The sequence below is a fragment of the Strix uralensis genome, chromosome 20 (genome assembly GCF_047716275.1).
Source record: "Strix uralensis isolate ZFMK-TIS-50842 chromosome 20, bStrUra1, whole genome shotgun sequence".
Classification (NCBI taxonomy): Eukaryota; Metazoa; Chordata; class Aves; order Strigiformes; family Strigidae; genus Strix; species Strix uralensis.
The window spans coordinates 10,135,684-10,158,398 of NC_133991.1; the positions used below are offsets into that span (position 1 = coordinate 10,135,684).

Consider the following 22,715-nt stretch of genomic DNA (forward strand, 5'->3'; position numbering starts at 1 on the left):
GTTGGTGCTTTTGTGAAGAAGAAAGGGGTTTGAAGGTAAGACAGTTATTGGGGCCTATTCTTGAAGATAACAGGAACAAGAACAGGACAAATTAAACACGTCAAGACACAACACAGCTGCACAACACCTCCTAAACAGACCTGCACAAAGAGGGGTGCTGGGGGGTAATTCCACAAAGCTGGCACGCCACACAAAGGAACTACAGCCTCTTTTATCTATGACATGATTAGTAAAAACCTAAGTTTACCCCCGTTGGTCAGTAATTACCGTTCCACTTGCTATTGGTTGGTTATATTTAATGCAGCCGGTGATTAGTGGTCCTTGTGCTTGATGAGACACATTGCTTCGGGCTACAAGGCTGCACCCCCCAAAGCCACCGGCCTTCCCGGGACTGCGCGAGGCGACGGGGAAGAGAGCAGGGTCCCCCCGGCCCCATGGCGCTCTCCACCGCTCCCGACAGCACAAAAGCACCTCGGCAGCACCCCACGAAGCCGCAGCTCTCTCCGACTTCGACTCTGTGCAGCGGCAAGTCTATTTCTGTCCCCTCCGCGGCGCGGACGGGCCCCTCCCACAGCTCGATCAACTCCCATCTTATTTCGAAATTGCGCATCTATTTTTAGAACCACCTTAAAAAAAAAGGGCCACAAACCACTCAGCCCGCGCTCCCTCCCTCACGGAACCCAACAAGGGAACCGCGAACGGTCATCGATGACGGGCGGCTCCCGCACACGCAGCGCCGCCCGCCCGCCTCGCGCTCAGGAGACAGCGCCTCGCTCCTCCTCGTGGCTTGTGACGCCGGACAAGGACGATCACTCTCCTCTAGTCAACGACTACAGAAATGATCCCTGAAAGTATAGTCCTGACACAACACCCCCACACACCGCCGCCCCACCGCCGCGCACCCACCCCTAACACACGGACACCCCGCCTCGCCCACCCGCGCCAGCCGCCAACACCCCCCCGCGCTCCCGCCCGGCCCCCGCCCCGCGGAACCGCCACCCGGGACCCCCGGGGCGGCCCCGCGCCCCACGGGACGGCGGCGCGGGCACGATCGGCGGGACACGCCCCCTCATTTGCATCATGCGCAGAAAACGACCAATCACACGCGCCGCTCGCCCAGACGGCCCCGCCCCCGCGAGTACCGGCCCGCACGGCCAGCGCCCCGCAAGCGAACCGCCCCGCGCGGGGGCTGCACCCACGCGAGCCGGGCTGTTGCAGTTTTCATGACACAACGGACGACCGTCTCCGTCCGCGCTCCGCCGCCCCACGCACCAGAGGAGAGGCCCAGGCGCCACCGGGCAGCACGGCACGGCTCTGCCTGCCGCTCTCAGCGCTTCCAGGGGCTACCCAGGCTCAACACCTTCAGGCTCCGCTCACGTACCAACTCGAACAAGCCCACAGAGTTCCACTGTGCTGATCGCTGTCCTCTACATCTCTGGACCCAGCCTGGGCACCAAGGACCACGCCGTAGTGTCGACACAACGCTGCGCAGTTTCCCCCACCCCAGCAGACACCCTGTGGCCCCAGGACCCAACCTGTTTCCCATCCTCCACGGCACTGCAGGACGAAGAGCACAGCAGCAGCAGCATCTCCGTAACCCCCTTCAGAGTGGTTAATGTCTACGACGCTCCAGGTCTGGCCTGAGCCACACAGATTCCCACAACACGTCAGGAAAAGCGAATCCTGAGCAGTTTCTCCCCAGTCCCTGGTTACTGTCCGATGAGCTGTTCATCACAAACAACTCCACAGCACCCACCACGTCACCACGGACAGCTCGAGAACACCATCGCCTGCCCTGCACACCCGGCTGTTAACAACTTCTCATAGCATTTCTCTTCGCTGAACAACAATCTTCAATCCCCTCGGGCATTTAAAGCTAAAACCGCCCGCAGCCCGGACCGCCACTGCTATCGGAAATCCACTGAGGGGTGGTGAGAAACCAAAATACCGGCGGGATGGGGACGCAGGAGGCAGCCAGGAGTCTCCGTGCCAATGGGAACTGTTTACTCGCAGAGAACCACCCGCCACACAAACCAGGGAAACTCATCTATTTTTAGAACCACCTTAAAAAAAAAGGGCCACAAACCACTCAGCCCGCGCTCTCTCCCTCACGGAACCCAACAAGGGAACCGCGAACGGTCATCGATGACAGGCGGCTCCCGCACACGCAGCGCCGCCCGCCCGCCTCGCGCTCAGGAGACAGCGCCTCGCTCCTCCTCGTGGCTTGTGACGCCGGACAAGGACGATCACTCTCCTCTAGTCAACGACTACAGAAATGATCCCTGAAAGTATAGTCCTGACACAACACCCCCACACACCGCCGCCCCACCGCCGCGCACCCACCCCTAACACACGGACACCCCGCCTCACCCACCCGCGCCAGCCGCCAACACCCCCCCTGCGCTCCCGCCCGGCCCGCGCCCCGCGGAACCGCCACCCGGGACCCCCGGGGCGGCCCCGCGCCCCACGGGACGGCGGCGCGGGCACGATCGGCGGGACACGCCCCCTAATTTGCATCATGCGCAGAAAACGACCAATCAGACGCGCCGCTCTCGGCCCGGCAGTGCGCGGACACCGCCCCGCCCCGCCCCGCGCAGTCTCCGCCCCGCCCACCGCCAGACCCGGACAGCCACTGCTGCTGAAGGTCTTGATATTAAACCCGAAATAAAACTGGATTAAATGAGGTTTCATTTACAAAATTCCCTGTTCACATGTAGCTAGAACTCTAGGTGCCAAAAATACCAGTACCTAAATCATACCTTAAGCATTCTGCAACCAGAATTAACATTAAAATCCCATTTAAAGGGTATATTCCTAAAGTAGGCTTTCAGAATTTTACTTTCACAATGCGTCAATCATTTCTTTACAGCCAAAAGCTTACTTTTTTTTCCAACTCACTTATAAATTTTTTTAATGCAATCATTAGTGCCACTTACCAGAAAAGGTCAACTACATTTTTTAAACAGAATTCCCTTATACAGATATTATGCTGACTGGGTTTTACCACAAATATAAGCATACAGGAAAAAGTAAAACTTTTCTGCCAGCACTTGTCTAAATTTAGCTTTTACCTTTTTTCAGAAGGTTCTTCACTTTCACATAGCTTCGTTGTCTGACAGACTCATGCAGCTGAGCTTCCAAGGAATCACCTTTTATACTTCCAAGCTGGACTGGGCAGGGAATTGGAAGAGCATGAGCCATCTTCTTTCCTCCACAAAACTAGGGAAAGGCATGAAAAGTAATGAAGCTACAAAACGCCACAGCTCAAAGAACTTCTTTTTGACTTCAAGACCTGCAGTAGCTGACACAATCAGTTACAGCTGTTTCCTCCAGATGAATTGCAAGATGGATGGTGGAAGCACTGTGCCCTCCTGCCTGCGCCTCAGACACGCCGATGAGGGGCTGTTAGTGGGCAAGGCCTGGCCCCGGGGAAACGCAGTCCCAAGGGGGAAACGGGCGAGGTGACAACCGGGGGACGGCAGTGACACCCCCAGAACCTGCCAGGCACGTAGGCCTCACATAGGCCTCTCTGGCTGCACGAAGCCAGCACACAGCCAGCCCCGTTCCTGGGGCAGGGCTGCTGCGGCCCCCGCGGCCCTGTGGCCGTTTCTGCCCACTCTCCCACAACCGACGGCCCCGGGCCGCGCCCCCTCCTCCGCAGCCCGCCCGCAGCCGCCTCACCCGCCTGAGGGCACGCGGCCACGGCCTCGCGGCTCCGCGGGGTCGCGCATGCGCGGCCGCCTCCTGCCCTTCCCGCCCGAGGGCGGTGCGCGCGCGCCCGGGAGGGCGGGGCCAGCCCGGCGCGGAGGGGGCGGGGCCTGTCGCGGCCTAGGGCGGCCCGGAGGCGGCGGGGCCGCCGCCGTCATGCAGCGGGCGGTGGGCGGCCTCCCGCTGGCCCCCGCGCTGCGGGCGAGGCTCGTCGCCGCCGGCTTCCAGACGGCGCAGGAGCTGCTGGAGACCGGCCCCTGCGGGCTGAGCAAAGGTACCGGCGGGGCGTCCCCGCTGCCGGCCGCTCCGCGCCCGGCGGCCCGTGTCCCCGCAGGCCGCTTCCCCCGGGGCATCCCCGCTGCGAGCAGGCCTTCCCCGCAGCCCTTCCCCAACCCTCCCCCTTCCGCGGAACTTTCGTAGTAGCTTATTAGCGAGGACGGGGGTTGAGGAGGGCTTCGCTTATTTAAACGGTTAATGCCTAGGAAGTGGGGCGGGTAGATGAGGCACTTGGGGTGCACTGAAGTGGCAGCTCCCCTGGGAAGTGTCACGGAGGCCTCAGGTGAGTCCAGAGAAATGGGCAAAGTAAATTTTACTGACTTTCACATGTGCCTAAGCGAAGAAAAAAAACCCAAACCGATTCTGATAAAAGAGCCTTCATACGCTGCGTGATAGATGCAAACAGGATACAGTAAAAGAAAACCAGGAGGATTCTGTCTCTCTCCTTCCTCTTTCCCCAGCTGTATATGCCTTAAACAAAACAAACTTCTACAAAGCCAGAAGGTTGCCTTTTTTAAGAAGCTGAAATAGGAGTTGCACAGCCATTGTAAGAAGTGTATCACAATTTTGATTACCGATAGTTTTATTATCTATAATAATATGTGGTAATAGTTGTGCCTTGAAGATCCAGGTGAAGCAGCTGGATCCCGACGGGGATGTGTGTATACAGATGGGCACACAGAGATGTTTGCAGGTATCTCTCTGCTACTCCGTCTGAGTTTCAGATCTGGAAATGATGCATAAGGTGCTCAGCCCTGCAGTACCCTGAGAATTCAGAGTAAGATCAGTAGGTGTCACTGTCACTTACTAGTCTGCAACCTGACTGCTTTTTCAGGACCTTATTCGCTTCAGATGAAATTAATATGATAGCACATTCAGTGCAGAATAGGTGAGTTGCTCTGCCACATTTCATCCACGTCAATGAACAGCAGTTTTGATTTTTTTTTTTCATTTGCGGATAGCTTTCTGCCACCTGAATTCTGAACGCAGGGCGTCATTGCTCTGGGTTCTTTTGAAAATCACATCGTTAGTTCCAGAGATGTTTTGCTAGCATTATGTTAAAAGGATTAATATTTTTATGTTACCCTGCAGAATGATCACGTTCTGTCAAACAAGATGAATTATCTCTTCACACTTCAAATAAATCACTGTTTATAAAAATAAGGTAGCGTTTCATGGTTTTGACTTTTCTAGAAATTGGGATCTCCAAAGAAGAGGCATTGGAAGCATTACAGGTTGTGAGGCAGGAATGTCACGGGGATGCAACAAGGACTGCTGGGGGATCAGGCGCCACCAGAAAGTGCACAGCACTGGAACTTCTGGAAGAAGAGCAAGCCCAGGGCTGCATCATCACCTTTTGTTCAGCACTAGACAATATTCTGGGAGGTGGTGTGCAACTAACAAAAATCACCGAGATCTGTGGAGCACCTGGTGTTGGGAAAACACAGCTATGGTATTTTATTTTGAGACTACTTTTGTGTGACTGAGAGTCACTTTTCTTTGTTTAGTTAAACTACATAGACTTCATTTTTCTCGTTGTCATGACTCCAATCTCTGATTCTTCTACAACATTATAAATATAATCATGATAATGGCTGTACTGCTTCCTGTTCCACGTATTCCTCAGCAGAAATGTCACTTCAGGAGTGATTTGGGAGGGGAGAGCTTTGTGATGTAAATATTTATCTTTTTTTCTGTTTCCCGTGGCAGTATGCAGTTGGCGGTAGACGTGCAGATCCCAGAATGCTTTGGGGGCGTAGCGGGAGAAGCCGTGTTCATTGATACTGAAGGCAGCTTTATGGTAGACAGAGTAGTGGAGATTGCCACTGCCTGTGTGCAGCATTGCCAGCTTATTGCTGAAGCTCATCAAGAAGAAGGTACGCTGCTAAATTGTTTCTCTCTGCCTAGCAGGCTAGGATTTGAGTGAAACCTGTGTCTCGTAGGCTGCAGTTTTACAGTTTGGGGATTTCAGCAGCAGTGCTGGCTTAAGGAGTTCTTGCTGCCAGCATTTTATTTCCACCTGTTTGTATCATACCCTGAACTGCCTCAGTATGTGGAGCCATGCTGCAGACTGAGCTGATCTACTTTAAGAATAATTATTTTTCCACATGATGATTTATGGGTTTTTTTAGGTATGTGGGGGTTTTGGCTTTTGCTTTTTTTTTTTTTTTTTTTTTTAGCACTTTAATGATTGAAAACCCAAACACAATTCTGTCAGCAAAACTGAGGGATAATGTGCTGTGACGCAGGGACAGGAAGAGCAGCTGGGGAGAGAGAAGAGGAATGGCAGAATATCTTAAGGCAATGTTGCTGCTGAAGCCCCATATTGTAAAACTGTAGCTGGAATTCAGCTCCTTCATAAGGTCAATATAGCCAGGTTGCATTTAATGAAGAGTTTTATTCTTTAGGCCATCAGTGTGTTGGGGATGCTGACACAACTTTTATGTTACTCTTAGAGTATTTTATGCAGCAAAATTCTGTTTGAACAGAGGTAAAAGGACAGCATATTAAATGAGCTACTGCCTGTACATTAAACAATGGATGATTAATAGTCACTGTTGTCCACTGGTAGTGTTCTGGCTTGAAAATTATTTACTGGAAAAGTTCTTTTTTCAGAAATAAATTTTTCATTTTTGGAGTACTCCCTTGGAGGCTCTGGTATCTATGTGCAAATGCTGAGATAGCATCTGCTCACCACCTTCTTGACTTTCAAGCCAGATGGAAGGTGTGTTCCTCACACTCTTTACCTTGACTGTTTCTGTTCCTGGGGGTTTTGCTGTTACTATATGTGGAAGGCATAGTTTGGTAGAATGATGCAGTATGCTAGTGCAGACTTCTGACTCATTTACTCATCTATTTATTTGTTCTCAGATAATCTGAAAGCTTTGGAGACTTTCTCTCTTGAAAGTATCCTTTCTCACATATATTACTTCCGTTGCCGTGACTACATAGAGCTTCTTGCACAGGTCTACCTCCTCCCAGACTTTCTTTCAGAGCATTCAAAGGTAAGGGTTATTGCAGACTTATCAGAAGGTATCACTCATCTTCACACTAAAGATTTTCAAGGATGTTCATCTGTTACAGTAAGAGTAACATGAGTAACACCTTGGTACCTCATCAGTTTGGCAGTAATATATTGGCCGATGCCAGACTACAAATGTAAAGCTTGCTTGCTTGTTTGCTTTTTTATTCCCATCCCAATTACTCTTGAGAGTAATTTGCTTTTGCTACCACTGCTGCCATCATCCCGAATCTCCACTTTGAGGCAAGGATACTGGATCTATGTTGCCACATGTTGTTATGTTTCTGTGAGCGCTGCATTATGAATCGTCACCAAACTGCTTTACAAAAGAGTCTCTGAGCCAGGTGTGCGTGTGATGCCCATGGTGCAGGGGGATCAGAAAGCCCTAGGGCCATTTGTTTTGTCCTAGAAGATCACTGAGGACCAGAAGCATCCTGGCACCATCTTGGCATTCAGAAAGTGACTCTTCTTCTTTCCAACACATCTTCCGTTGCTACAAGCAACGAGAGCCTGCAGCTTGACTCTTGGGTGGACTACAGCCAAAAAGTTTCCTAGTACCTAGTGTCTTAGTGAAATGCTATTGTAAGGCAGATTTTCACCACCTCCCTTCCAGATTTCTAGATTGTGCACAGCAGATCACTCGCTAACAGGATCTGGGGAAGGTGACTCGTGCCTCATTCTAACAGAGCGCAAATCAGTGTTGTTGAGTTAGATTGTCTTTTGCGTATCACTCCAATTTTTGGAAGCTGCTATGTTCTTGAAAGCACAGATGGAAGTCTTACTTTTGCTTAGTGTAGTCTGGTATTTCCCTTTCCCTGCCAGGTACTAACGGTGCCCTGTTGTGTTTGCTCTTGTGGAAAGTACATGGCTTCATTAGCACAGTTACATTGGGCTGCAGTTCTCTGGTACCATCTGTGCTGATTATCTGTGCTTGGCCTGGAGCCTGAAATACTGAAGGTTGCAGGAGAACTGTAAGACCTTCTGGTGATTCCTTGGACAGGCTATAAGTGACTTGACAGATTGCTTATTGCAGTCCAGCTCTCATTAAAACTAGCCTGATCCCTCTGTGCAGACCTGGAGCTGAGACTGGGACCACAGGAAACCTCCAGGTTTTAGGTTTTTTTTGAGAGAGACATGGTCATACAGAGTGTCATTTGGAAATATGAATTGGGTTGAGATCTTGTTAATAATATGAGAAAGAACAGTAATATGAAAAAGACTATGTTAGAAAATATTCTTGTCATAACAAACCTAATTCCTTAAGGTCTAGTAGAGACAAACTAACACAGAGAAGGCATGTGTCATCAAGCTTTCTCTACATAGCCTACTCTTGAATACTTTAAGTCTACTTGTTTGGTCTTTGTAATAAGTGCAACTGGGAGAAAGCAAACTAAATTACATCCTACCTGGACATATTCATCTGATAGGCAAGTTACATAACTATATATATATTCCTTTCTGGCATGAGTCATGTTTATACTGTTAAACTGATTGTTCTTAAAGTCAAAAAATTATGCATGAGGAAGATGTACAGGCTCATAGATGAGAATTTGCAGGAAGGAGGAAAAATGAGAGAACAGAAGAACGTCTTCTTTTAATCCTAACTACTTAATCTTTTTCAAATTATGATTTTTTTCAGTTGGAGACCCAGGGCTATTTCACAGGGATGTTTGCTGCAGGCTTGTATGTTCCAGACCCAAAGCAACTTCTCAGTAATTAGTTAAATCAATAATATAGAAAATCAGTTTTCTTGTGTTGTTTCCAGTTTGTTGTCTTGTGCATTAATGCAGGAACTTGTAGATACCTAGGATTTGAGTGACATCTGAACATGCAGACACTGTAAGGCTGTTCGTCTCCCTTCTGTATTTCAGACAAACTTGGGTCATCAAAACAGCTACAACAAATGAAGTTAGAATAAATCAAAATCCCAGACTAATGTTTATATAGTGTCTTGAGGGTGATGAGCCAGCAGCGGCATTGTGCTCTAGCTCCAGCTAATGATTGCTACAAAAGAAATAATTCACCAAAGCAAACATCTTCAGGCAAGATAGATACTCAGCTCCATGGCGTGGTGTCTGGAATATCTTTAAGCATCTCTTAAAATTCGTATTTCTAAGATAGATCACTGATACGAGCCTTAGAATCAGATGAGTTATCTTAACAGTGACTACAGACAGCATGTATTCTAATTTTGGTTTGGATTTAATTTTTGAGGGAGAAAGTGAAATAAATTAGTGTTCATGGAGAGTTGATTGAAGTACAATTCTGGTGTTTAACAATATTTTTTTCCTCCAGCTTCTCTTGCGCAAGGCTTTAAGTCCAGCTTTGTTATTTTGTATTCTGTACCAGGTGCTGCAGGGATCAGTCAGCTAGCTCTAAGTGTGTGAGCTCTGAAACTGGGAACAGTCAGAAGGGCAGCTCTGTGCTGAGTTAACTAACGGGAGAGCTTAGTGCAGCATTTTGTTTAAACTAGCGCAGCTATGGTCTCAGCTGGTATCTGTGCACAGTGCAGTACTGCTCTTAGCAAGTGTACTGCTGCGTTTGGAGCTAGAGGCTCTTTACCCCACACTCTTGTGGGGTGCTGATTGTCTCCTGGAGAGAGAGTGAGACAGTGGCTGTGATGCAGTCATGCACGTGTGACTGAGAAATAAAAGTTTGTTATCTATAAAACATTCCAGTGCACTTAAAAAGAGGTCTTAACTGCTTTTTGTCATTTCTTTGTAGGATAGTAATGGTAGTGTTTCCTTTTCTTCTGCATTTAGGTCCGGCTGGTGGTGGTTGATGGAATTGCATTTCCTTTTCGCCATGACTTCGAGGACCTCTCGCTCCGAACAAGGCTTTTGAACGGTTTGGCACAACAGCTGATCATCATAGCAAACGATCATAAATCAGCGGTAAGTCTATGGCAGGTTTAAATCACAAAAGATGCTACTTTGGAATAAATACATTGCAAAGAATTAAGCAGATGTCTGTAAATAGCAAAATAAAACTGCAAGAATGTCCTCTACATTCGTGCTTGCCAAGTTGGCTAGTAAATATAGATGGATCGCACAGGCAAATCTGTTTAGGTGAAAAATTCCTAGACTTGCCAAAATAAGTAAAATTTTCATTAAAAGCATCCCATGGATCTTAATTAAATGGTAGGGTATCAGTTTGTCATGCTGTTTCACATCATCTTCTTTAATGATTTAGTTGGACAAGGAATGCTCCTTTGGTGACTTCTGCCTACAAAGTGTGCACATTAAAACACATCAGATTATTTAGCAGTTCCAACATAACTTTCCACTCTTCGTTTAAAAATAAACCACAGCCTTAGTGGAGGAACTGTTCTTAGGGAGGAAAACCACTTTATCTGCTAGTTTGGCTTGCTCTTCTGGCATCCATGGAAACCCATAGCTTCCTTCCTGGGCATTGTTTCTACAGCATTTACGCCAATATGGAGGCCAGCAGATCTGCAGCCACGTAGCCAGCAGATGGCACTCAGAAGCTACATCTGTTCCAGAAGTTGTTTTGGCAAGTTTTTTACAGCTCAGAAAAGCATTGTTTAGGAATTGGAGCTTACAGAGTCTCAAAATGGTGCTTGTGCCTGTAATTGTTTCCAGGTGACTCGCAACCTTGTCACCCACAACTCTCTTGTTCAATTGGCTTTTGTTCCTAACCGCTAAAAATAAGCCTGCCCTTGTGCTTCCTCTGATAGCTGCAGGAAGGGAAGGAGCGCAGCTCTACGTTCCGCTGGGGTTAGGCGGTTGGCCTTGCTGCTCAAAGCGTTCCCCCTCTCTCGCCCTGCCATGAATTGTGAAGCTTCTTCCTGCTGCTGTGGGTACCAAGGGAGATGAATGTTATATGGCTGCTGGATTTCCAGAGCCTCCAGTTTACTGAGCACTTTCACTCATAAATTGGGTACCTGGTGACCTTGAACAAGAGCAGGTGTCATTGTACAGTCTTTCTACCTGTGGTCAAGGGAAACACGTATAACTTATTTCCATTGAACAAGTGAGCGGTTTAGTACAAACGCTTGCTAAAGAAACACTTGCTAAAGAAGTGATCAATCACAGAGCTTCAGCAATGGTTTAGCTCAGAGTGGCCCTCTCGTTAGGTTCTGAGTTAGTTCCATGTAGTTCCAAGCAGTCTAAATTCACCTTGTGTGCCAGAGATGCTTGTCGGGCAGCAAAGTCAGGCAGCCTGAACGCTCTAACGTGGTGGGGTGTAAGTTCCTCTGGTTTCTAAAGCTGAATTCAGTGGGTTGTGCTAGGATGTCCAGAGCAGCCCTTCTCCAGCAGTGAGATGGGGAGCCTACCTGGGGCTGTTACAGTCCATATGCGATGAGTTACCTCTCTCAAATAAGCAGTATATGTCTTGGGGCTTTCAGGTGTGTAAATGCCCTGCATGCTCAGTGGAACTGCCTGCTCTCGCACACTTTTCTAACTGTTCAAGCAAGAATCATACAAGCACATCAAACAATGAAAACCCCTAGGGTTTAAGATAGGTACAATTTTTTATTTTTCATTTTTAATGAACTTTGCAATTAATATTCCTGGCTCTTTTCTGTCTCACCCACCCCCTCTTCTACCAGGGATCTAACCTAGACTGTCTGTGAACCTCCTACGAGTGATTCGTGCTGCGAAAACACTCCCCCGCTCTGTCTGTTCACTTTCATTCTGCTTTGTATTGTACCCACTTGCGCATTTTTAGACTACAAGGTGCAGATATTCTGTTAATCACTAGGCTTATGCATGTTTTGAGCAGCACCACCAAGTTCATTTATGCCACAGTGACTGAAATCTATCTCTATAAAGAGGGCTAGTACAAGTCACGTGCATCTGAATATAGATCCAAACAGTATTTAGTACAAATACAGTGGAATATATGAGTTGTGTAGAGTTTGCATTCCTTGGGAAGGGAGAAATTTAGGTTGAATGAAAGAAATCTACCTTCCATGCAAACTGAAAATATATTTTGCAGGGTTGTCTTATTTTGTTTTGACTATTGAGAAAAGATGAGGCACCTCTACAGTTTCTTCTTGTTAACACGGAAGCTTCATTGCAGTTGGCAAGAATTTTGCCTGAGTAACTAGTTTATTGCTAAGCTTTTTGAAAAATCCCTCTTTCCTCCCACAAGTATGCTTCTTTTCTGGAGATTTTCTTGTTTGCTTCTGTTTTCCTCTTTTAGGTAGTTCTGACAAACCAAATGACAACAAGGATTGGACAAAGCCAGTCAACACTGGTACCTGCTTTAGGTAGGTGTTTAGCTTGTGAGTTGAAAACTGATTTAATCTTCAAATATATGACTTCCTTTCTTTTGACATTGTGTACAAAGAAAATGAAATTGTTTGCTGAATTTCTGCAGTGTAGCAGAATCCATGGTGAAAATATTAGACCCATCTGGAACTGCTAGCGTTGTGGAACTCTACAGCAATACTTATCTATGTCAGCATTGTGATTATAATTAGCAACTATCAAATTTTAGTCTAAACTCAAACATGGTGTGCAGATTAGAATCCTGGTTAGATTTTTGAAAAGCGATTACAAATATTTTTAAAAGTCATGACATTTTTAGATGGCAGAAACTCACAGTTTGAGAGCGTTGGTGGATTTTTTTTTTTTCCTTTTTAAACCAAAATTTTTAATACTAAACTTGATATTAGATCTATCACTATTCCTTAAGATGACTGAATCACCCTTTATGGGGAAGCACTAAGAACTCTCTGAGTAAGTAGGTTTTGAGACGTGCAGCTAATGTATTGCAGCCTTCCCCTGAGGATCTTGGGCTGTGGAGTTACCTCTGTTCCAGCTGCAGCTGTGTCAGCTAAGGAGGCCACTACCCCTCCTGGAGGTCACTGCCTCATCCTATATGCTGGCTGAGCTGTTTATGTGATTGTCTCCCAATCCATTTCTGCCAAAAGTGGGCTGGGTAAGCTGGAGCTATTTAAATAATAAGTAAACCTCTGATAAATCATATAATTTAGACTGAAATTGGCTAGTGAATGATCATCAAAAAATGTAGGGGTGGTCCTGGGGGCAGTAAATCTCTAGCAGGAATGTGGTGATGAACAGGTTAAAGCACTAAGAGAAGAACACAGCTTAATGGTTCCACACCTCAAACTGTGCTGCAGATTTGTAAATTCCCTGAGAATCATTCACTGCCTTTCCAAAACAGTTGAAATTGTTTATTTTGCTATTACACTTGAACACATTCCATTAATTATTTGCAAAGGCGTTTCATATTTGCTGCATAGCTGGAACTCTCTACCCATTGCTCTCTACAGTTACGATGTAGAGGGAAGTTCTGTGTGGGATCCTCAACTACAGCCTGCCCATAGTGAGTTTAAGTGTTTTTTACAGGCTGCTCCATTTTTCCCTGTCATGAGACTCTTCATGAGTCTTCATGCAGACTCTTCTGCTGCGGTCGCAGGGGAAAATAGAACAGTTCTTCTGAAGCAGAGATTTTGACAAATTAGGAAAAAGCTCAGCGTTTAAATCTCATTTCAGGTTGTAACTTTGTGTTATGATGGGCTTAAAGGGCACAAATTCTCTGTCCACAGCTTCAGTTCCTGTGAACTAAGTAATGATTCCCTTGTTCTGGAGGGGAGGCAGAAGGGGACAGTACAAAGGCAAAGATGTTCTCGGAGTCTGTACAGGCATCGAACCATTCGGCACAGATATGAGATAAAATGAACAAATACAGACCATCTCCTTTGAGAATGTGAAGAATGTGGAATTTTGAGCTGTGCATGCAGTTAGAGACCCAGCTTCCAGTATCTGACCCTTTTTGTTGTTTTTGCCTCTTGCTCTCTGATGTATTATTTTTGGCAGCCTTTTTGGCTACAAACTCAATTAAAGCTAATAGATTCTGTCTTTTTTCAATAGCCAGTGTTGCTTGAGAGCTCTTGTGTTTATTGAGTCATAGGGACAGTGAAGAATGTGAAGACATTCAGAGTAGGCTATAATTCAAATATATCATGTATTTTCTTGTGCATATTTTCTTTTACAAACATTTAATTTGACATAACCTCATGTTGACCATAAACCGATAGTGACTGTCACCAGAATGTGTGTGTAGCAGCAGAGTACTATTAAACTGAGTAGTGTACTCTTGCAAAAATGAAACTCTGTACCAGTTGGTAAAATGTTTAAGCTAAGAGATATATTGCCCTCATCCTAAACAGCAGTGTCTCAAGTTGAGCATTTCAGAGTGGTACAAAGCTGTTTTCACTCTGATGGGAATCTACTCCATAGACTCAGTGCAGGTGTTGAGCTGGTGCATTACAAGGTCCTTTTTACGACCCACTCTGAGGGAATGCTATTTCGACAGTCTCCTCATAAAGACTAAAGAACATCCTACTCCTCCATGGTCAGTTGTAGCCAAAGAAACTATTGGAGGAGGGTGCAACAGCAAAACCCCAAGTAAAATCAATCCTATTGCATCCCCTAAATAGGTTTTTTCCCTGTTGATTGCTAAGCCGCAGAAACAGCCTTTTCTAAGATTTCAGAAGAGCATTAATCTCTAAATCCTTATTCAGCTTCTTAGCAGAAGGGAATTTCTTAATTATGGGGGAAAAAAAAAAAAGCACAGATGCTGCAAGGTATTAAGTCAAGAGCTTTATGAAGGGGACAGCTTCTTTCCCACTAGTGATAGCTAAGCTGGGTTTCCTAGACATTTCTACTAGATATATTTAGAAAGGAGGTCAAATATTAATCTACAGCCAGTTTAACTCAGAAATATCTCTTTTTACAGTAGCATTTTTCTCTCATATTCGATACAGTTGGAAACATTCTGGTGTGGAATTTGTACCCATTATAAAATGTGTTTTGATCTCTGACTCGGAACCATATCTGATAGCCAAAATCTTTAATCTCAATTTAGATATAGTGGAGCGCAGTCTGGCAAGATGCCTAGAGGGTCTAGGTCTCCATTACAGCTGAATCATTTGTTTTCTTTGTGCTATAAGGAATACCAGAGCACATAGGGCACATGGGGCTGGTGACATGATGGAGACCAGCATGTGATTCAGAAGTTACAGGGCTGTGTGGAGGTGAATAGGAGAGGCTTGCAGCAGCACTTAACCAAAATGGCTGGTTTAAAATGCCATCCATCTTGGGACTATTGACTGTCTCCTGGGATAAACAGAGGAAAACACCCAATAAAACTGCCTGTAAATTGACTGATCCTGTGGTCAGGTGTGAACTGAAACGGTAGGATCGTTTCCCCTGAAATAGGATAATGATCCAAACTTCTCTCTCTCCTCCACACCCCCCCCGCTCCTTGCTTTTGGTTGTGTTCTTTTGCATTTTGCTGTCAGAAGCAGAAGACTGCTTCAGGGGCCCTTAATACTTTAATAATCATTGACTTTCTCCCAAAGCTTCTATCCCAAAGGGAGTGATGTTTGCTCATAATTATGCCTGAGAGACAGAATATCACAGTTTTGAAGTAGGATTTAGACATACTCACTAGACTTCTTCAGTAGTAATTAGAAAAATCTTTTCTTCATGGTGCCTCTGTTTTCAAGATTTGTCTAGAACCTGTCCTTTATTAGGTATATATAAAATCTTTCTACATATATGGAAGTATTGCATCAAGCTTTCTGTAAAACACTGTGAGTACAGAGGTTATTCCTTGTCTCAGTATATTTGATAAACTAGTTGTGAAATCCTTGCACATATGAAGATGATGTGATTCATTACTGCAAGAAAGGTGTATATATTTTAATCATGGGTTTTTTTGGAAGACTGGTCTAATTTCAGTTCAGTTTACTGATGATGCTGCTGTTATAGGAGATAAATAAAATGGCCTGTCATTTTGTTCACCCAGGAGAAAGCTGGGGACATGCTGCTACTGTCCGTTTAATCTTTCACTGGGACAACAGTCAGAGGTAAGTGAAAATGTAGGCCAGGAAGGTACTGACAAATGGGACATTTGAGAATCTTTTTCAGACTGGCCCTAATGGGCAAGCAGGGATTTGAATTTGACTTTTGGCCTTGGTCTGTCACGTCCCAGGCTTCTGAGGCTCAGGAAGAGCTTTCTAGTTCAGCCTAAGATGGTGTGGGCTGAACTGTCATGCTCCTCCTTCTCACTGTGGTCAACTTGCTGCAGTGCTGTGCTCAGATACACCCATTTAGGATCTGGTGGCTAAGTAGAAATATTTTTTTTTTTACTATATACATTTTGCAGGCAGGCAGTTGACTTTCTTTGTTTCAGTCTTTTAAGCCCCAGTCAGTCCAAAGCCAAAGATGCCAAAGCAGGCTTTCCACCTAAGTAGTGATTCTCAGGACAGACCATAGGCCTACTGGCCTCAGTGGCAGCTGTTGGACCTTTCTGTTTCTGAATGCAGCAGGGTGGTTCTCCAAAACCAGACAGCTATGCAGATACCAAGTTACAGTGACCTGCAGAGAGGCAGAATGAGAGCTGCATTTACTCCCAGTGCAGAGCTGACATGTGGAGGATGATTTTAGAAGCCCAAAGAAGTGAGGATGAGCCTTCTAAAACCAGTATGAAGTTCTGTCTGTTACAATGAGATCTTTTCTAGAAGTTTCCTGGTTCTTTTTGCCCCTCTTCACTATACTGCAAGCTCACTTCTCTTTCCTGGTCAGTTAAATTTGTCTTCTATATAGTATCACAATGCAGCAACTTGAGATTAAGAAGCCTTCTTTCAATTCCCTAATCTTCTGCAAACAGTGGACAAAAATGCTGCTGGAATGTTGTTGTGCGTAGTTTTGCTTGTCAAACTTGAAAGAAAAATGCAGCTCCACACATTCTTGTGGAGTTTTGTTTTTTAAATTCTAAGTTTGAAGGCAATGCAGAACGATTACAGCAGGCTGTTTAATTTGGAATTAAATTAACATCACTGATTAGTTAACAGCCTTTATAAGACAGAAGTTGCATCAACATAATGATTGCAGAGTGAAGAAAAGTTAATTTTATATATCAAAAGTAAAGAGCTTTTTTCTTCTGCAACACAGCTAGGAAGGTTGGGGATACAAGGTTCCAGAAAGCAAGCCAAAGATAGACAAACATGTTTTATTTACTGTTCTAAATATGCAGCTAATATGGAGCGGGGCCTGCAGAAGCATAGCAACTCCTATTGTAAAAAGCAAAAATAGCTAGATTCTGTTGCATTTTTACACAAACTAACTATACCTGATGATCCATCATGGGTTTGTTCTTGGTTTTCGTATTAGGTTATTGAGGCACAAAGATGACCATTTGAGAAGCCATTTGCCTTTTTCCTTTTTTTTTTTTTTTTTTCAATTGTGCTTTGACCAAATGTGATACCTGTCTCCTTTCTCTCTACGACTGAAAATGTCAGAGCTTAATTATAAGGGTTCTCATTGCTGTGAGAAAAGATCCTGTTGAGTCAGAGGCATGCAGCAGAGCTCTAGCTGAGCGCTTGTAAAAGTATGGCTTCTGCAGCTTCAAATTTGGGCTATTTTGTAAAGTATAACCCACCACTTAAATGTTCTGAGGAATTCCCTGTGTAGCTAATATGAAGTGGCAGTGTTCCTCAGGCTGTAATTACGTGCTCTCTAATAGAATGACACCTCAGGGAGGAAAAAAAAACCACAAATAATTAACAGGATCTTTGGCAGGGTGTCTTGATACAGAGAGCAGAACACTTTCTATATTGGCTTTAGATAAGTGTAAGTTTTGGGAAGGTGGGCATGGTGCAGACTAGCAGCCCTGGGACTGATTGAAAAATCCCTTGCTTTTGAGCTTTGCAATCTTCTATTTATATTATGCAAGTGTATTACTGGGCTAGGTGCTGCATAAGCACAAATCAGGATGCATTGCTTTGAGTCTAAATGCACAAAATCAAGCAAGTGTTAGAGGAGAAATACAAGAGAAATGATTTTCTCAAGGTTATGCTGTATGTCAGTGGCAAGGTCAGGCTTAGAAATAGAACATCTTATTCTCATTCTCCATCCAGCAGGTTATGTTGACAGGCTTGTGAAATCTCTAGAAAAAACCTCCCTAGAAGTATTTGAATTCTTGAGGGTATCTCCCAATGTTGAGAGGTCGGTGAACAAATGATTGCTTAATGGAGTAGGAGAGAGTTGTGCTCAACACCTTTTTTGTTTGCATTTGAAGAAAGTGGCATTTGGAATTAATTCGTAATGAACATTGTTCCAAAAACGTGATCAAATACAGTGATGAAACAAGGCTAATTAATCATTCACTCTTTCTAGTAGGTCTACATTGTATTTGAGCTGACAAGTCATGTAAGGCTGGGGAATAAAACACAGTTTAAATGACCTATATGAAAATACATACATCAGAATGCCAGTGGTCACCTAGCCCATGACTTTGGGAAAACTTGGGTCCGGTCATTTGGTTACTTGGGATTTTTCTTATTGTATTCACTAATCATAATTATCTGTTTTTTGTTTAACCAGGTTGGCAACATTGTACAAATCGCCGAGTCAGAAGGAGTCAACCATACCATATCACATTACAGTTAGTATTTCTTTTGGGATGGAGATACAGAGATGGGAGCAAATTGATGGCTGTGAAGGAATTTTCAGACACAGACAAAGCTGAGAATGATGTTTGCTTTCTTAGTGTTACCTTTCAGTTGCTTTCTGAAGCATTCTGGGATGTCGCTAGGTTTACGAATATTTTGCACCTTTTCTCTTTAGAAAAATGTCCCAGCATGTTAGTTCTCTTAGAGTTAAAACATTTTGATTTCCAGATCAAATTTACAGGCAGCCTGTCCCCATCTGTTCTTGTGCTAGTACTGCTTATTTTATCTGCCCTTGATGTTAACTTTTGGCCTGAGTGCAATTACAGAGAGCAGTCATGCACCCTCTGAGCCTTCATTCTGGGAGACTTGAACAAGCCAAGCTGTTTTCTCCCTTGTTGGGTAGATCATCATTTCCCAAGTGGCTCTTCTCTGCATCTGCTCCAGTTGAGTTTATCTTTTTAGGACAAGGGTGACCAGAATCATACATGGTATTGCAGAGGTCTTATCCGTGCTTTGTGCCATATATATTTCCACGTCCCTGCTCTAAGTGCCTTGCCTGGTATAACCTAGGTTGTATTTATCTCTTCCATAGCTCCATCCTACCGGTGACCCTATGACCAGCCAATATATACAGATTTTTCTCTTCTGTCCCTATCATATGAGGAGCTTCCAGCTTATGGCTGGAGTCCTTATTCACGCCTAGTTAAATCCTGTGATTATTTTCTTTTGTGGAGTGCTTAGATACATATTAATGAGAAAACATACTGTCTAAGCTGTATTTAGGCTTAAAAAAAGCCCACCACTCGACTCTTAGATCTTCAAATGTCAGATACATAGGTACATGCCATAACTATTTGCTGTGTGTCCTCATGGAAACACGTTGCCATAGCATTTTCTGCAGATACTAATGCTGCCATAAGATGAGATCTTCAAACTATTGAACAGAAATCAGTTTTTTGCACTCCTGAATGTATTCACCTGGACAGAAGAAATACTGCAAATCCATATATTCTTAGTTCTGTAAAGACTGGAAGGGTAAGTGGGACTACATCCCGAGGTTGTTTGGATCATGTGATATGAGTATGCAGCCCTTTCTCTCCAGCTGACAAACAGATGGATTTTATCTTAAGACCGTTTAATTGCCTTTTCCTTTCAGTTTTATATGCATTATAAAACAGCTATGCTCTCTTCTTCTGTGTGAATGCAGAAGTCTTGAAATCTTGAAATACAGTTGAGAGTGTATCGTAACCAAAGATTAGTTAAAACTTAAGATTATCCCTGTGTTTTTTCCCTTAATCCTGTTGAGCTGCTTCAGCATATGGTTTCTGTAAGTAAGAAATGTATTATCCCTGTTTCTTTCATGAAATTGAGGTCTGATGGTAACAGTCTGCTGTTATCATTTCTCATTCCCATCTCTGTAGTTAAACTGGAAGATGTAAATACGTGTTCAATGTTTCCAAATCTGATCTAGCACATCTATCTATAACCAGCATACAAAAAAAGATAATTAAAAAAATAAATTCTTCAAGCCTAGATCCTCAAAGATGATTAGGCTTATGCAAATTAGGTACTTTGGTAGCATTGACAAACTGGCTGTTCAGCGCCTGTGGGCCGGTGGAGAAGCGTGTAATTTAGTGACAGAGCTCTAGGTTTTTTTCCAGCTGTGACCTTTCCAGCATATTTGCAAGTCAGTCACCACTTTGAGCAAGTGTGGAAGCTGTGGAGCACCTAGCAAATGGAAGAGAGTTTGTTTCACAGGCTGATAAGGATTCATTCTTAAATGCAGAGTACAGAAATGTAAATCAATTTATGCAGGAGGGAGTAAGTAGATCATCTGATTCACCTAAATTTCCCAGGTAATGCGACCTGATTATTTTACCGTGAAAGACAGAGGCCCAGGACCTATCTTCTGGGTAGGAATTGTCAGTATTTCCCTGAAGTGTGGAGGGTCTGCCAGACTAGCAATGAGAATACTGCTCAAGTAGTAAAGCCATCTATCTACCTTTGTCAGTCTCGATGCAGTCTGCGTTTGTAGACACCAGAAGATGTTAAAAGAGCAGTTCAAAATGACCACAGACTCTGAGCTTTGTAGGTCCTTGGTTCCATTAGCCACATTCTCGCCATCTAAAAAACACCAATAAGCTTCACAAATATGCACAAAATTCTTGTATTTTTGAGGTGCTATGCCCAGAAGGTACATGCCTTTAACTAAATGCAAAACATCCATACTAAGCAGCCTACTTTATCGTGTTCTGGCCTTTATAACCATTGGAATGCTTTCACTGGGAGTCTAGCATGCTGGATTAAGTGGATTCTTGGCTAGAGATCCACCTTTGTGCCTAAGGGAAATGGCAGAGATTAGATGCAAGCAGCAGTGAAACACTAAACTTGAAGATTCCCCATTACGCTATTTAGAATAACACTTGAGTTGCTTATAATAGCAGAGGGACTGCACAAATTCTGCCCTTGTGGCACCTCTTGCTGTTTGTTCCTTTAAAATCATAGGCTGTGTGAGGTGAGGCATTTAGAAATAGGAATACAGAGATGGGAAATTTAAGCTAAACATTTTGATTGGGTTTGGTTTTGTTTTGGACTGATCTTGGTGTGGGACACACTGGCATTTTAGAAAAGTCACATGTCTGATAGTAATTCTACCTGCTTTTCACACTGCACCAACCTAAAATGTCAGCTTCCCTGAACTGCTCTCATCCCCACATTGTCTCTCTGTGAGCATTTAGGATCCCCAAAGCAATTTCTTTTTCTGATTAACCCCTTTTCCTCTGTAAGTCTGCACTGCAGTGAGAGTCTTCACTGAGCTGTCAGCAGTGCTCCCTGCACGGCATTTGTCTGGAGATGGGAAGACAGTTGCAGCTTCACATGTCAGCGCAGTTTCTCCATCTGCATTGATGACATGTTTAACTAACTGATTTTCCAAATCTTTCATATTGTAAAATCTTTAAAAATCATTAAACTGTGAGCTAAGGTAACAGAAAATACAAATGGCACTAATCCAAATAGATCACTTCAAGCTCTCTCCTGAGTAGCAGCATCTAGTTTTCACTTCTACATTTAGTTTTTGGCAGTTAAAGGTTCTCATCCCATTGTGTCCCATAAATTACTATGCTGGGACAGTCTTTGCAGTCTAGAAACTGATTCAGAAATGCTGGTCTCCTACAACGTCTCATTGATGTTTTCAGTTCATTAAGTAGATGCATGAAACAAAAATGCCCTAGGTTTTAGAAATTCAGTTTTGTTTCTGAAAATGGCTGAGGCAATTAATCCAGTCATCTCCTTGCTTCTGTGGGAGCCTGAATAAGGGCTGAAGGATTTGGCTTTTAATTTATTTAAATAGGCACATAGGTTAATTTACAGAAAAGCAGTGCTTCGTAGCCATAGGGGTTATTAGTGGTAAAATGAAAATGATAGCCTGGTTGGTGAAAATAAAATATCGTTAAAAAATAAAATGAGGAGACAGAGTTACTAGTTGGCACGTGTGTTGAAAAGCTTGCAGTTCTGACCTTAGCCTGGTCTATAAACGTTCCGTGGCCGCTCATCTAAAATAAATGACAGCATCATACCTTATTCTGATCTTCTGGGAACTAGTTACTCATGCTTTATATCCATGGAAGTGTTACCGCGTGATTTTGCTTATATGTTACAGTCTCATGGCTTCCGAGATGTGCAGCCTCCAGCTGTCACTCAAAATGCAGAAGATACTGAAATGAACCCTCGCAAACGGCCACGGAGAGAGGAGGAAAAGTAATAGCGATTCAGAAGTTGAATGTTAAAAAATGTGTGCTACATGGGAACAGTTGCATACTGAACATGCAGCCAAAGGTGGCCTGAGAGACTCTGCCTTAAATTCCTGCTCTGGACATTATTTTAACATTAGGACTGCAATATGCAAATTTATGTCGCAGGAAAATCCTTTGTGTGTGGCTTAATTTTATAATAAAAATCTATGTTTTCTACAACAAGAGGCTTCAGGTTTTTGGGGGGAGAATACAACTACTTCTTTTAACTCTGGGTAAAACAACAACGAAATGCGAGCATCTAATACAGTACATTTAATGACACAGGTCTCGATCACTCATCTGCTTTTGCATGTATCTGAATTTTAACAAGGTTTCGTGCAGCAGTCTGCTCACATGCCTCAGACCAGGGCAGAAGGCAGTGGAGCTGCTGATGGATGCTTTAAGATAAATACAAGCCCAAATGCTATGCCAGATGGGGGCATTAGCCCTTACCTGCTGC

At 44.3% G+C, this 22,715-nt stretch overlaps 1 protein-coding gene and 2 non-coding genes across 8 annotated transcripts; 1 reads left to right on the plus strand and 2 right to left on the minus strand.

Annotated features, from left to right (window-relative positions):
- Positions 1 to 647: 647 nt before the first annotated feature.
- Positions 648 to 861, minus strand: LOC141952835 (small nucleolar RNA U3). Its single transcript, XR_012631782.1, has one exon. It is a non-coding gene; the product is annotated as a small nucleolar RNA U3 (small nucleolar RNA).
- A 1,223-nt stretch (positions 862 to 2,084) lies between these two features.
- LOC141952834 (small nucleolar RNA U3) lies at positions 2,085 to 2,298 on the minus strand. The gene has a single exon (XR_012631781.1). It is a non-coding gene; the product is annotated as a small nucleolar RNA U3 (small nucleolar RNA).
- A 1,505-nt stretch (positions 2,299 to 3,803) lies between these two features.
- Positions 3,804 to 22,438, plus strand: RAD51C (RAD51 paralog C). 6 transcript variants are annotated; one of them, XM_074890504.1, is made up of 9 exons: positions 3,804 to 3,982; positions 5,179 to 5,437; positions 5,695 to 5,861; positions 6,856 to 6,989; positions 9,769 to 9,900; positions 12,176 to 12,242; positions 15,815 to 15,875; positions 18,394 to 18,454; positions 22,123 to 22,438. In XM_074890504.1, the coding sequence occupies exons 1-9, from the start codon at positions 3,865 to 3,867 to the stop codon at positions 22,222 to 22,224; spliced, it is 1,101 nt and encodes a 366-aa protein (XP_074746605.1). In that variant the 5' UTR covers positions 3,804 to 3,864; the 3' UTR covers positions 22,225 to 22,438. The 6 variants fall into 6 exon arrangements, 5 of the variants coding, with proteins under 5 accessions (XP_074746605.1, XP_074746607.1, XP_074746609.1 ...); XM_074890505.1 differs by lacking the exon at positions 3,804 to 3,982 and adding an exon at positions 4,073 to 4,267; XR_012631722.1 differs by lacking the exon at positions 12,176 to 12,242 and having other exon boundaries at positions 22,123 to 22,200.
- Positions 22,439 to 22,715: the final 277 nt, after the last annotated feature.